The sequence below is a fragment of the Musca domestica genome, unplaced genomic scaffold, assembly GCF_030504385.1.
Source record: "Musca domestica strain aabys unplaced genomic scaffold, Musca_domestica.polishedcontigs.V.1.1 73, whole genome shotgun sequence".
Classification (NCBI taxonomy): domain Eukaryota; kingdom Metazoa; phylum Arthropoda; class Insecta; order Diptera; family Muscidae; genus Musca; species Musca domestica.
Window position 1 is genome coordinate 2,614,296 of NW_026712390.1, and position 12,771 is coordinate 2,627,066.

At 36.9% G+C, this 12,771-nt stretch overlaps 1 protein-coding gene across 4 annotated transcripts in view; it reads right to left on the reverse strand.

The window, feature by feature from the left end:
* The window catches only part of LOC101894451 (transcription factor GAGA), a 44,335-nt gene that overhangs the window by 15,475 nt on the left and 16,089 nt on the right, over positions 1 to 12,771 (reverse strand). For all 4 annotated transcript variants that reach the window (XM_020038700.2, XM_059130374.1, XM_059130376.1 and 1 more), the window contains exons 3-6: positions 4,747 to 4,980; positions 4,463 to 4,682; positions 4,087 to 4,392; positions 2,111 to 2,248 (exon numbers count right to left, since the gene is read on the reverse strand). In XM_020038700.2, the coding sequence (XP_019894259.1) occupies positions 2,111 to 2,248; positions 4,087 to 4,392; positions 4,463 to 4,682; positions 4,747 to 4,980 (898 nt within the window). The remainder of the gene's footprint in view (positions 1 to 2,110; positions 2,249 to 4,086; positions 4,393 to 4,462; positions 4,683 to 4,746; positions 4,981 to 12,771) is intronic.

The following is a 12,771-nucleotide window of genomic DNA, read 5'->3' on the forward strand; positions in this document are numbered from 1 at the left end:
TTGACACTTTTCAAAAAATGTACAAAACACCCTGAAAATGTGAAGATTGAAGTTCGCGATAGTCTACAAAAATATTCTCTATAAAATTCTGCTAGAGCCCTCTGAATACAGCATAACTCAAATCGTAGCATAAAAATTAGGAAAAGATAAAAATAAAATCACCATTTTTAGTTATAGGTAATTGAAGTAGTTTTTTGACACTATTCAAAAAATGTACAAAACAACCCGAAAACGTGTAGATCGAAGTTCGCGATGGTCTACAAAAATATTCTCTATAAAATTCTACTAGGGGTCTCTGAATACAGCATAACTCAAATCGGAGGACAAAAGTGAGAAAAAGATAAAAATAAAATCAACTTTTTTAGTTATAGTTTATTTGAAGTAGTTTTTTGACATTTTCCAAAAAATGTACAAAACAACCCGAAAACGTAAACATCGAAGTTCGCGATAGTCTACAAAAATATTCTCTATAAAATTCTGCTAGGGGTCTCTGAATACAGCATAACTCAAATCGGAGCACAAAAGTCGGAAAAAGATAAAAAATAAAATCACCATTTTTAGAAAAATGTTTTTTTTTACTCTTTTCATAAAATGTACAAAACACCCCGAAAACGTGAAGATCGAAATTCGCGATTGTCTACAAAAATATTCTCTATAAAATTCTACTAGGGGTGTCTGAATAAAGCATAGCTTAAATCGCAAGAAGATCAGAAAAAGGTGAAAATAAAATCACAATTTTTAGAAGAAGTTTTTTTTTGACTCTTTTCAAAAATTGTTTTTGAAAAAGCTACGAAATTCTGCTAAAACTTGAATTTTGAGACTTGTCATGTTCTACAAAAATGTTCTTCACAAAATTCCACTGGGGGCATCTGAATATCCAAAAACTCTAAACATAAGCTAAAGGCTGAAATTAGGTAATAACAAAAAGAATATCTTTTGTAAAGTAGAAAAATAGTTTGAATGGCCCCCATCAAAGATATCCTTACAATGTGGGCCACCTATTGATTTTTCTGCTTTAGAAAAGATAGTGCCAGATAATAATAGGAACCTTTTGATAGATACTCTAGAGAAAAATGGGATCTTTACTGATTTTAAAAATATACTATTCCCAAATAAAACTCCCTTTTTTTCTACAACTTTTCTTTCATAACTTATAATAATGTTGTTGTTTTTTTGTTTGTGTTTAAAATTATACAAATAAAATTAGATAAAATTTTAAATTACTTTGAAGTAATAATCTGATATATACAAAAAAATATATATATGTTTAAAAAAATTAAAAACTTTGAAAGAAAACCATAAAGGAATTGCATTTAAGCGTTTGTTTCTGTTTAAGAGAGAGAGGGAGAGACAGACAGACAGAGATTTACTTGCCAACCGCTGGTGGGCATTGTTAGAAGAAGGAAGCAGAAAATTATCAAAATTGCAACTCGAAATGCAATGGAAGATATGTCAAACAAAAAGATGAAGAAGAAAAGTAAATGATGTCAACAAGGAATGCATGATGATAATGATTGATGTTGTTGTTGAGAAAATGATGATGCTGAGCGGGTAAGTATTGATTAGAAACAAAGAAAATGTGTGGTGTTTTATGATTATTGCTGTTGATGTTGCTGCTGCTGTTGTTGTTGCTGCTGTTGTTGCTGTTGCTGCTGCTGATAAACTTCCTCACTAACTATGTGTATGACATTTTGCATTTGACCTTGATTCGCCGCATTGGCCACCTGCTGAGCCGTTGCTGTACCCACAATACAACCACCAGCGGTTGTGGTAATGGTTGCGGCGGCGCCTGGCTCCTGTTTAAGTACGGGCAATTGGGTGATGGTATTGCCCATAATTATGGGCGTGCCACCACTTGTTACCGCCGTCGTCGTTGTATTCATGGGTATCGCATTGCTCACAGCCGTGACCAAGGCATTGACACCACCACCGCCGCCGTTTGCATTATGTCCACCCGCCGTTGTCGTTGTTGTATTATCTAGTATACCACTGGCATCGCTGGTCATTGTCGTCGAACCTAACATTGTTGTGTTGTTACCGTTCATTGCCTCAGTCGATGCATCTAGATCGGCACCGGTGCCGCTGCCATTAGCACCACCACCTGACTTACTTTTCTTTTCCTTTTTCACACCGGGTTTGGCAAAATGTCTCAGCTCCAAGTGACGACGTAAGTTGCGCGATTGACGAATGACAGCGTAACATATGGGACATGTGGCCGGTTGTTCGGATTGTGATCGGGAACGAGGTTCTGGAAAAAGGAGATGGAGAAAAATTAATGAGAAATCGAAATTGAAAGAAAATCTCAATGAAATGTATGACGTGGATAATGTATCTGCATTATTCAAGTGTCCAAGATAAGATTTCGATCATGGATAATGTATCTGCATTATCCAAATAGCATGGATAATGTATCTATGCCATACAAATGGCATGAATAATGTATCTACGCTATCCAAATGGCATGAACAATGTATCTACACTCTCCAAATGGCAAGAATAATGTATCTACACTATCTAAATATAATAGATAATGTATCTTTATTGTTCAATTGAAGTGGATAATGTATCTACTTTATGTAATTAGCATGGATAATGTATCTATACTACACAAATGACGCGCATAATGTATCTACACTATTCAAACGGCATGGATAATGTATCTACACTATCCAAATGGTTTAAATAATGTATCTACAACATCCAAATGACAGGTATAATGTATCTACACTATCTAAATAGCATAGATAATGTATCTTCATTGTTGAAATGAGGTGGATAATGTATCTGCACTATCCAAACGGCATGGTTAATGTATCTACACTATTTAAATGACATGGATAATGTATCTACACTATCCAAATGGCATGAATAATGTATCTACGCTATCCAAATGGCATGAATAATGTATCTATCCTATCTAAATATAATAGATAATGTATCTTTATTGTTCAAATTAGGTGGATAATGTATCTACTTTATGTAATTAGCATGGATAATGTATCTATACTACACAAATGACGCGCATAATGTATCTACACTATTCAAATGGCGTGGATAATGTATCTACACTATCCAAATAGTTTAAATAATGTATCTACAACATTTAAATGACAGGGATAATGTATCTACACTATCCAAATGCCGTGAACAATGTTTGTAGACTATCTAAATAGCATGGATAATGTATCTACACCATCCAAATGGCATGGATAATGTATCTACATTATCCAAAAGGCATGGATAATGTATCTACACTATCCAAATAGTTTAAATAATGTATCTAAAACATCCAAATGACAGGGATAATGTATCTACACTATCTAAATAGCATAGATAATGTATCTTCATTGTTCAAATGAGGTAGATAATGTATCTACACTATCCAAACGGCATGGATAATGTATCTACACTATCCAGAAGGCATGGATAATGTATCTACACTATCCAAATAGCATGGATAATGTATCTACATTATCCAAAAGGCATGCCATCCAAAATGGCAGGGATAATATATCTACACCATCAAAATGGCATGAATAATGTATCTATACTATACAAATGGCATGGATAATGTATCTACATTATCCAAAAGGCATGGATAATGTATCTACACTATCCAAATAGTTTAAATAATGTATCTACAACATCCAAATGACAGGGATAATGTATCTACACTATGTAAATAGCATAGATAATGTATCTTCATTATTCAAACGGGGTGGATAATGTATCTACACTATCCAAGTGGCATGGATAATGTATCTACATTATCCAAATTGCGGGGATTATGTATCTACACTATCTAAATAGCATAAATAGAGTATCTCCAATCTCCAAATGCCATGGATAATATATCTAAATTATCCAAATGCAATGGATAATGTATCTACATTATCCAAATGGTGTGGATAATGTATCTACTCTATCTAAATAGCATAGATAATGTATCTATACTATCCAAATGGCAAGGATAATTTATCTAAACCGTGTAAATTATCCATATGACGTTTAAAAAGTATCTCCATTTTCTAAATAGCTTGCATTTTGTAGAAGAAAAAAGTCGCTCCTCCATCGACTACTACTTACTCTCTCCACTCAAATTCTTGGTACGTTTGCCAGTTTTGCCAGGTGTTGAAATGCTTATTTCACCACTTGTGTTCGGGTCCATAACGATCGTTTCCACTTTGGTAACTTCACTCTTGATAATCGGTGTCGAGGTGATCATTGAGCCGTCATTACCATTTTCGATCTGTTGCTGCTGCTGTTGTTGTTGTTGCTGCTGTTGGACCTGTTGTTGCTGGGTTGTCTGTACCGTGGCCGTGGGATGAGATGTTGTTGGGGTGCTGATAATCGTGTCCATGCCTTCAACTTTAGTGATTTTCGGAGCAGTGGCTGTTTTGCAAAGCAAAGCAAATGAAATTAAATTTTTGAAATACCAAAAAAAAATGCATTTCAAACTTACGTGACATTTTCTTAACACGAGGTTTACGTTTGCGTGCCGGCAAATATTGCTGTATAACATCCTTGGTAGCATCTGTGGTCACAATGGTCTGTTGTTGTCCTTGTTGAGTTTGTGTGGTCGTTTGCAGAATTTGTCCAGCCTGATGTATGTCGTCAACAACTTGAGCATGTACCGTTTGTTGGGGAGCCGTGGCAATGGTGGCAATCAATTGTTCTTGTTCCTATCGTCATAAATTTTATTATTTCATTTGTCTTTTTCAATTTTTTTCTTTGATTTTAACTTACATGGTGGTGTTGGGGTATCATATGTTGCAATTGTATCGAATGCGTATAGTCGTCTTTGGTCACAGTTTGTGGCGCCAGTCCTTGTATATTCAAACATTGTGCTGCCTGCAACAGTGATGGTAATTGGGCATGATCGACACTCACCTCACCACGATAGACAAACTCCAGCAATGCCTCCAAATCGTTGGCATTGACACCGGCCAACATAACGACCGGATGTTTGCAGGGGGTGTTCTAAAATTGAATTAGAAAACATATTTTTTAATTTATTTCATTAAAGGAGAGAAAATGAGACATCAAAAGGCTTTTTTCTCAAAACTATTTAAATCGAAAAGGGAAATGTCTTCCGATTAAGGGAAATGCATATAAGAACTGTGTAAAAATTCAGGATGATCGTCTTCCCTTCTTCTTAGGAAAGAAATTGTATTAATGGGTCCTATACTTTCTTTTACTGAAGCACTGAAGGGGCTAGAATAATAACTCTGCAAATAGAGTTTTATAACTCTCTGTGGGACCTTTAATAAAAATCCTAAAATATTCGTATCTGATACCAAAAGCTAAATAATTCCCATATGATCTAGTGGCAAGGATTTTTCTTGATAGAAATCATATATTAATAGTTTTCCAAGTTCTAAATTCTCTCTTATAAAACTTTATCGTTTACTCAAAATTTCCTCAAATGATCAGCATGTCGTAAAGTCATAGAATATTTCCTTTTTATTCCCATATGTTCTAGTGACGAGGACATCTAATTCGATTTAATAATTATTGCCATTTCCAAATACTTCCAACTTCTGAAGAAAATGCATTTGATTTTTTCCCATATGTTCTAGTGACGAGGACACCTAATTCGATCTAAAAACCACTATCGTCTCCAATGACTTTTAACATCTAATAATCATTGGATTTTCTTAATTCCCATATGTTCTAGTGGCGAGGAAAACTAATGCGATTTAAAAATTATTGTCGTTTCCAAAGAATTTTTAAATCTAAGCAATAAAATTAGTAAAAATAGTACACGAAATTAACATCCGATTCCATTCAGACTTGCTACATCTCAATATTTCCACCAGCACAAGATTTGTTATAAAGATGGTAGAGATTGGACCATTCATTCTAGTACCTCCCCCACAAAGGGTTTAAGTTTAGAATAACCAAAAGGATCATAAAATCCAAAATAAGCATCCGATTCTTTTCAAATTACACACATTACAATACTTGTATTGGCCCAAGGTCTGGTGTGAAGATAGGATATATTGGCCCACTTTTTTGATACCTCCCCCACAAAGGGATAACATTTTGAGTATCCATGAAGCACCGATTGCATTCAGACTTGGCACATCTCAATATTTCCATCAACACAAGATCTGTTATAACGATGGTAGAAATCGGACCATTCCTTCCCGAACCTCCCCCACAAGATTTTAAGTTTTGAATATCAAAAGCGATAATAAAATCCGAAATAAGCATCCGGTTCTCTTCAAATTACAAACATCACAATATTTTTATTAACCCAAGGTCTGTGAGCACATGGGATATATCGGTCCATTCCTTCTGGTACCTCCCCCAGGGATAAAATTTTGAGTATCCATGGAACTCAAAAATATAGACTTGGTACATCTCAATATTTCCATCAACACAAGATATGTCATAAAGATGGTAGAGATCGGACTATTTATTCTGGTACCTCCCCCACATAGAGTTCAAGTTTTTGAAGAACCTTTGTGGTACCTCACCCACAAAAAGTCACAACATTCAATACTTATATCAGTTATAGCTTGCGAAGCTTGACATATCTAAATATTTCCTCCAAATCTTTGCAAGATGATATGGTATGCTGGAGGATTTTTCCATCGAGATAGCTTCATAAATTCTTTATGGGGTTCATGTCTGTACTCTGGTATTCCCTTCAAACCTTTGCAAGATGATATGGTATGCTGGCGGATTTTTCCATCGAGATAGCTTCATAAATTCTCTATGGGTTTCATGTCTATACTCTGGGCTGGTGTATACATGATGTGGGGACAATTATATAGCAGCCACGACCGCACTTTATAAACCTTGTGTTTCGGATCATTGTCTTGATAAAAAAAAATAATAATCTTCATCAAGGCCGAGTTTTCCCTTACAGAGTGGCAAACTTTCTTCCAAATGTAAGGTACATAGTCTGATCTGATAATACCCTCAAAAAATGCATTACACCAGAGGTCCAGAGGTTGAAAATGAACCCCACACCATTACTGGCCCACCACCGTGCTACACTGTAGGCTTCATATTTTTTTGGCAAGGAGTGCTTCATTTGCCTTCCTCCATACATAAGGTCGGTCTGGCATCTGAACCAAAAAGGTTGAATTTGCTCTCGTCCGTGAACTGCATATTGTTCCATTATTTATCCGTTTTTATATTTACGTCAGTAAATTACACGTGGAAATTTGTGATAAATCAGTTTTTAGGGACTTCCGCAAATATATTTTCCAATAATCGCATGAAGTTGAACGCAGTTCGAAACAGGTTTGCCGTACAAATGTAAGCAGTACGAGTTTAGCTTTTGCATAGAAATTTGGTGAGTCTTAGAATGAATTCCATTGTTTCGTTAAAAAAAAAAAAAACAGTAAAATTCTGTTCTACGGCTAGGTTAGGTTAGGTTAAAGGACGCGCGGTTACCATATGGCAACCGCTCCACTCGGAGACCTATAGGTCCATTGTGTTCATCCTAGAAAAGAGTGTTAAGAGATAGAAGAAAAAGTGATTGATAGAGAAGATGAAGATAAAGGGTAGTGTAGTAGAGTGTAATCTACGGCTGAGGAGTTTGCCGTGTCGTCTTTAGCCACATGAATCTTCGGCTAGTTGAAGTATTACTACAGGGTCAGTGTTAGAAAAAGACGACAAGTCATGTGACACTAGTTCTCCCACTAGCCTATGTCTCACATTAATGAGTGCTGGGCGCAGTGGCAGAGCAAGTGTTCGATTGCCTCGATTTCTTCTTCATCTTGACAGATCCTACAGTAGTCAATGCCGTCGCTGTCCCATTTCGATGGGTGATGATACCCACCACAAGTTTTAGATCAGGTTTTGACAATGACATCAGCGACCTTGTTCTCTTCTCCGAGAGTGTGGGCCAGATTCGTTTGGGGATGGTACATCCAATTTCATCCAGCCATTTTTGTTGGATTTTCTCAGAGTAGTGTTTGTGAATAACCTGTAGGAAATGGCACAGTGGTGGTTTAACCGAGTTGTCTACTTCAATTGTAGTTGATTCGGATCCTAGTCTGGCCAATTCGTCTGCAGTCTTGTTACCTGGGATGTTAAAATGTCCAGGAACCCAACAGAGCTTGATGGATAACCCAGTATGTTCCAAGGCTTCCCTGCAGTTCAAAACAGCCCTAGACTTGATTGTAAAGGAACTCAAGGCCTTCAGTGCCGCTTTACTATCGACATATATAGTCACCTGACTACTGACTTCAATGCTCCTGAATGCGTGACCAGCAGGTCAATGGCCTTTTTGACCGCAATGATTTCCGCCTGAAATACGCTACAGTTGTTTCCAAGCTTGTAGGATTCACGAACATTAAGAGTATCACAGAAGACACCAGCTCCCGTACCACACTCCATCTTTGAACCGTCGGTATAAACAGCTATGCCACGGAAAGGTGGGTTGTTTTGAGCCCAGGCGTCTCTATCAGGTATGTGTATGTCAGGTGGGTAGAAGCTTAGTCGTGGTGAAATATAGTCACTTACAAAGTCTATATCTCCCACATTCCTTACATGCCTTAGAATCACAGAATGTCCAAAGGGTTGACTGCGCCATTCACCTAGTTCTCTGAGTCGAAGAGCACTCGTGGATGCCTGTTCCTCCACATATACATTCAGCGGGCTTAGGCCCAGTAGAGTATCCAGTGCTACTTGAGGCGTGCTCCTGTGTTCTACGGCTAACTCTAATAAAAAATATACGAGTTTCGCTTGGAGCTACTGTAGATCAGTCTTAGGTCAAATACGAATTGGTTAATACAGACCTCCCCCATAAAGGGTCAACAGTTAGAAAAATCATAACTCGTGACTGGGGGTATACATCTGTTTTTAAATAAAAATTTATTTTTATTACACCAAAATTCCCATATGGTCTAGAGGCGGGGATATCTAACAGGTGGACATTTTAATCCATCTTCATCAAAGTTCTTGAATTAATTAAAAAACCTTCCAGCCAACAGGCCTCCTGCCCACATACTACTAAACTCATGACACAATATATACTGTATTGGAACTTTTCGCGCCTAAATTTGTATAAACAAAATTACCAACACAATGACACACTCGGAGAGGAGATACTATTTTTCCGTTCATGTACCGGCATTTTTGTCCCATATTTTGGTATAGATTTTTTTTTTTCGTTTTTGCTCAGAGACATCGTCTGTCACAGTAACTCTTTTTTTGTCAGCGGTGCGAGAGGAGGTTATCTCAACGTGTGAGTATGTTGTTGTTGAGATATGTTGACAATGATTTACAACAAAATAGCTGCCATATTCCCAATAGCAATTAAAAACACAACAAAAATGCAAACGAGAGCAACAAATGGGCCAAAAGAGATCATGGTTGAGGCGCAACAACAAAACACACGCACTCACACACACACACACAAACCCAGATGTAACGAAAAAAAATATCCAATTGACTCCAACGGCAAAAAAAAATGCAACACAACACCTGCAGAGAAAAATATTACGGTCCCTCTACACCTCTCTTGCTCTCTCCCAAGAATTTTAAGATACTCACAACGACGACAACAACAACAACAATGGGGGGGACTCCGTTAACCATTAAAAACTATTCTAAATCAGAGATAATTATTTTTTTTAGTTTCATTTATGCTCTGGGTTTTCTTTCTTGGCAATTTCTTTCCCCCGTGGAGATTAGAGGAATGAGAACAAACAGCAATAAAAAACCCTCCCAACATTATTATCATCAAAAGGAGAAATGAAAACATGAGAATTAGCTGGTTATTGAATAAAGGGGAGGGGGGGAGAGGAAACATCAAATAAATGGGAGTAAAGAAAGATTACTCTTCCCCGCCTAAATACAACAGAAATTTAGAGTAAAAGAGATTGGTGTTGTTGGTTTTTTCGTTTAGAAGACTCACAGCATTGAATCTTGCTGGGAGACGACTTTGATGGGAGAAATCGAAGGCAAACTCACACATAGTTTGCTACTCCCTTCCCCCTCCCCCTCCCCCTCAACAGAAAACAAACAAATCACAAGGCAATGACCACCAGCAGCAGCCGTCATCAAGAAGAGCGCGGCACACACATTTAGAGAATGGGTTCTGAAAAAAAAAACATTCCACTAAAATGGGAAAATGGAGAAGAGTTTAAAACACAAAAAAAAAAAACGAACAACAGTGAGAAAAATAAAGCAAATGAGTAGTGGGGAATGTAAAACAAAAACAAAAAAAAGAAAGAAAGAAAAACAAGACGAAACATTAAGAATCCAATGTTTACACACATTGCCCTCAAATCCAAATGAGTAGCGCGCGGCAGTCATCAGTCTTTTTTTGATTTTCTCCATTCCACGTTTGGGGTTAATAAACTCTGAGCGGAAGTAAACAACAAAGTTTCTCCTGGTGAAAATTTTGTTTTACTGAGTTTAGTTGGTTTGAATAAATATCTATGTGAGTAGAGATGATGTAGTTGTGTGATGTGGTTAGGAGAAGCAACAGCGGCAGCAACAAAACCAATCATGTACATTATTGCCCAACGTGAGTGAATTGGAAAGCGCAATGAGCCCGCTGTTTTGGCGCTTTTTGCTTAACAATAACAAAAAAAAAAAAAAAAAAAAAAAAGACATGGATTTTAGCTACTCAAAAAACAGTGGTAATTTATGTTTGGTAATGCACAATGCCTGCAAAAAATGAGGTGGTCTAATAAGCCTGGTGAAAATGTGAAAAGAAGGTTGCGGCAAATTTTTGGTTTCCGAGGGAACATTTGGTCTGATATTATCCATTATTTCCACAATAAACCTGAAAATCGGATTAAGGATATGTATGGAAATCTTTGCCGATATCGATAAAATTTGGCAAAGGTTGGATGTGCCAAAATGCAGGTCATTTGGAACTGATATTGGCCATTTGGTGCACAATAACCCGAAATCAATTGAAGATATATATATGGGAGCTATATCCAGTGCTGAGCCGATCTTGATACAATTTGGCAGAAATATTTCTGGGCTGCATCTGATATCTGATACCAAACATCATACTTGTGGGGTGGATATTATGAATGTGAGAGGCTTTAACAACAAATCGGATGAAACATATTTATGGAAGAGCTATAGCTATATCTGAACAGATTTTCACCAAATTTGATATATTTGCTTCTAGACTGAATTCGGTTGGATGTGCCAAAATGCAGGTCATTTTGAACTGATATTAGCAATTATTTCCACAATAAACCTAAAAATCGGGTTAAGAATATATGTGTGGAAGCTATATTCAAATCTTTGCCGATCTCGATAAAATTTGACAAAGGTATTTCCGAGCTCTATAACATATCTGGTATCAAATATCATTGCTGTCGAATGCATATTGCGAATGTGACGGACTTAAACACCAAATCGGATGAAACATATATATGAGAGAGCTATAGCTATATGTGAACCGATTTTGATATACTTGCTTCTAGACTTAATTCGGTTGGATGTGCCAAAATGCAGGTCATTTGGAACTGATATTGGCCATTTGGTGCACAATAACTCGAAATCGGTTGAAGATATATATATGGGAGCTATATCCAATTCTGAACCGATCTTGATAAAAATTTGGCAGAAACATTTCTGGGCTGCATCTGATATCTGATACCAAACATCATTCTTGTGGGGTACATATTACGAATGTGAGAGGCTTTAACACCAAATCGGATGAAACATATATATGGGAGAGCTATATGTGAACCAAATTCAAATTCATCAAATTTGATATACTTGCTTCTAGACTGAATTCGGTTGGATGTGCCAAAATGCAGGTCATTTGGACTGATATTGGCCATTTGGTGCAAAATTAACCCGAAATCGGTTGAAGATATATATATGGGAGCTATATCCAATTCTGAGCCGCTCTTGATACAATTTGGCAGAATTATTTCTGGGCTGCATCTGATATCTGATACCAAACATCATTCTTTTGGGGTGCATATAACGAATGTGAGGGACTTTAACACCAAATCGGATGAAACATATTTATGGCAGAGCTATAGCTATATCTGAACCGATTTTCACCAAATTTGATATACTTGCTTCTAGGCTGAATTCGATTCGATGTGATAAAATGCAAGCCATTTGGACTGATATTGGCCATTTGGTGCACAATTAACCCGAAATCGTTTGAAGATATATGGGAGCTATATCTAAATCTGATCCGATTACCACCAATTTCAATAGGGTTCTTCCTTGAGCCAAACAAATATTTTTTTTCAAAATTTCATCTCAATCGGATAATAAATGCTATCTGCCATTTTGTTCACAAAAATACATGGACAGACGGACGGACAGACGGACGGACAGACGGACTGACATAAATCTACTCAGAAAGTGATTCTATGAAGATCCTCAAAAGTACCTATGGGTCTATCTCGCTTCCTTCTGCATGTTACAAACAAATCCAGAAATACATAATACCCTTACCTTCATGTGGAGTAGGGTATAAAAATGCCCAAAACTCGCCGGGAACAGCAATCCTAGGCTTTAGACCAAGTCAAAAATCGGACTAAATATACAGAAGCGAAAAAAAGCGTCAAAAATACCTAAACTCGTTGGGACCAGCAAATCTAGGCCTCACTCAAATTTAAAATCAAGCTAAACATACAGAACTCATTGAGAGGAATTCATTTAAAAAATGAGAGATCAAACGTCAAAAATACTTAAACTAGCCGGGTCAGCAACCCTTGCCTTTAGGACAAGTCTAGAATCGGTTTTAATATACAGAAGCAATGAGGAGCCATAACGGGTGAATTGGAAAGAGAGGAGATTAACCTTTAGTCA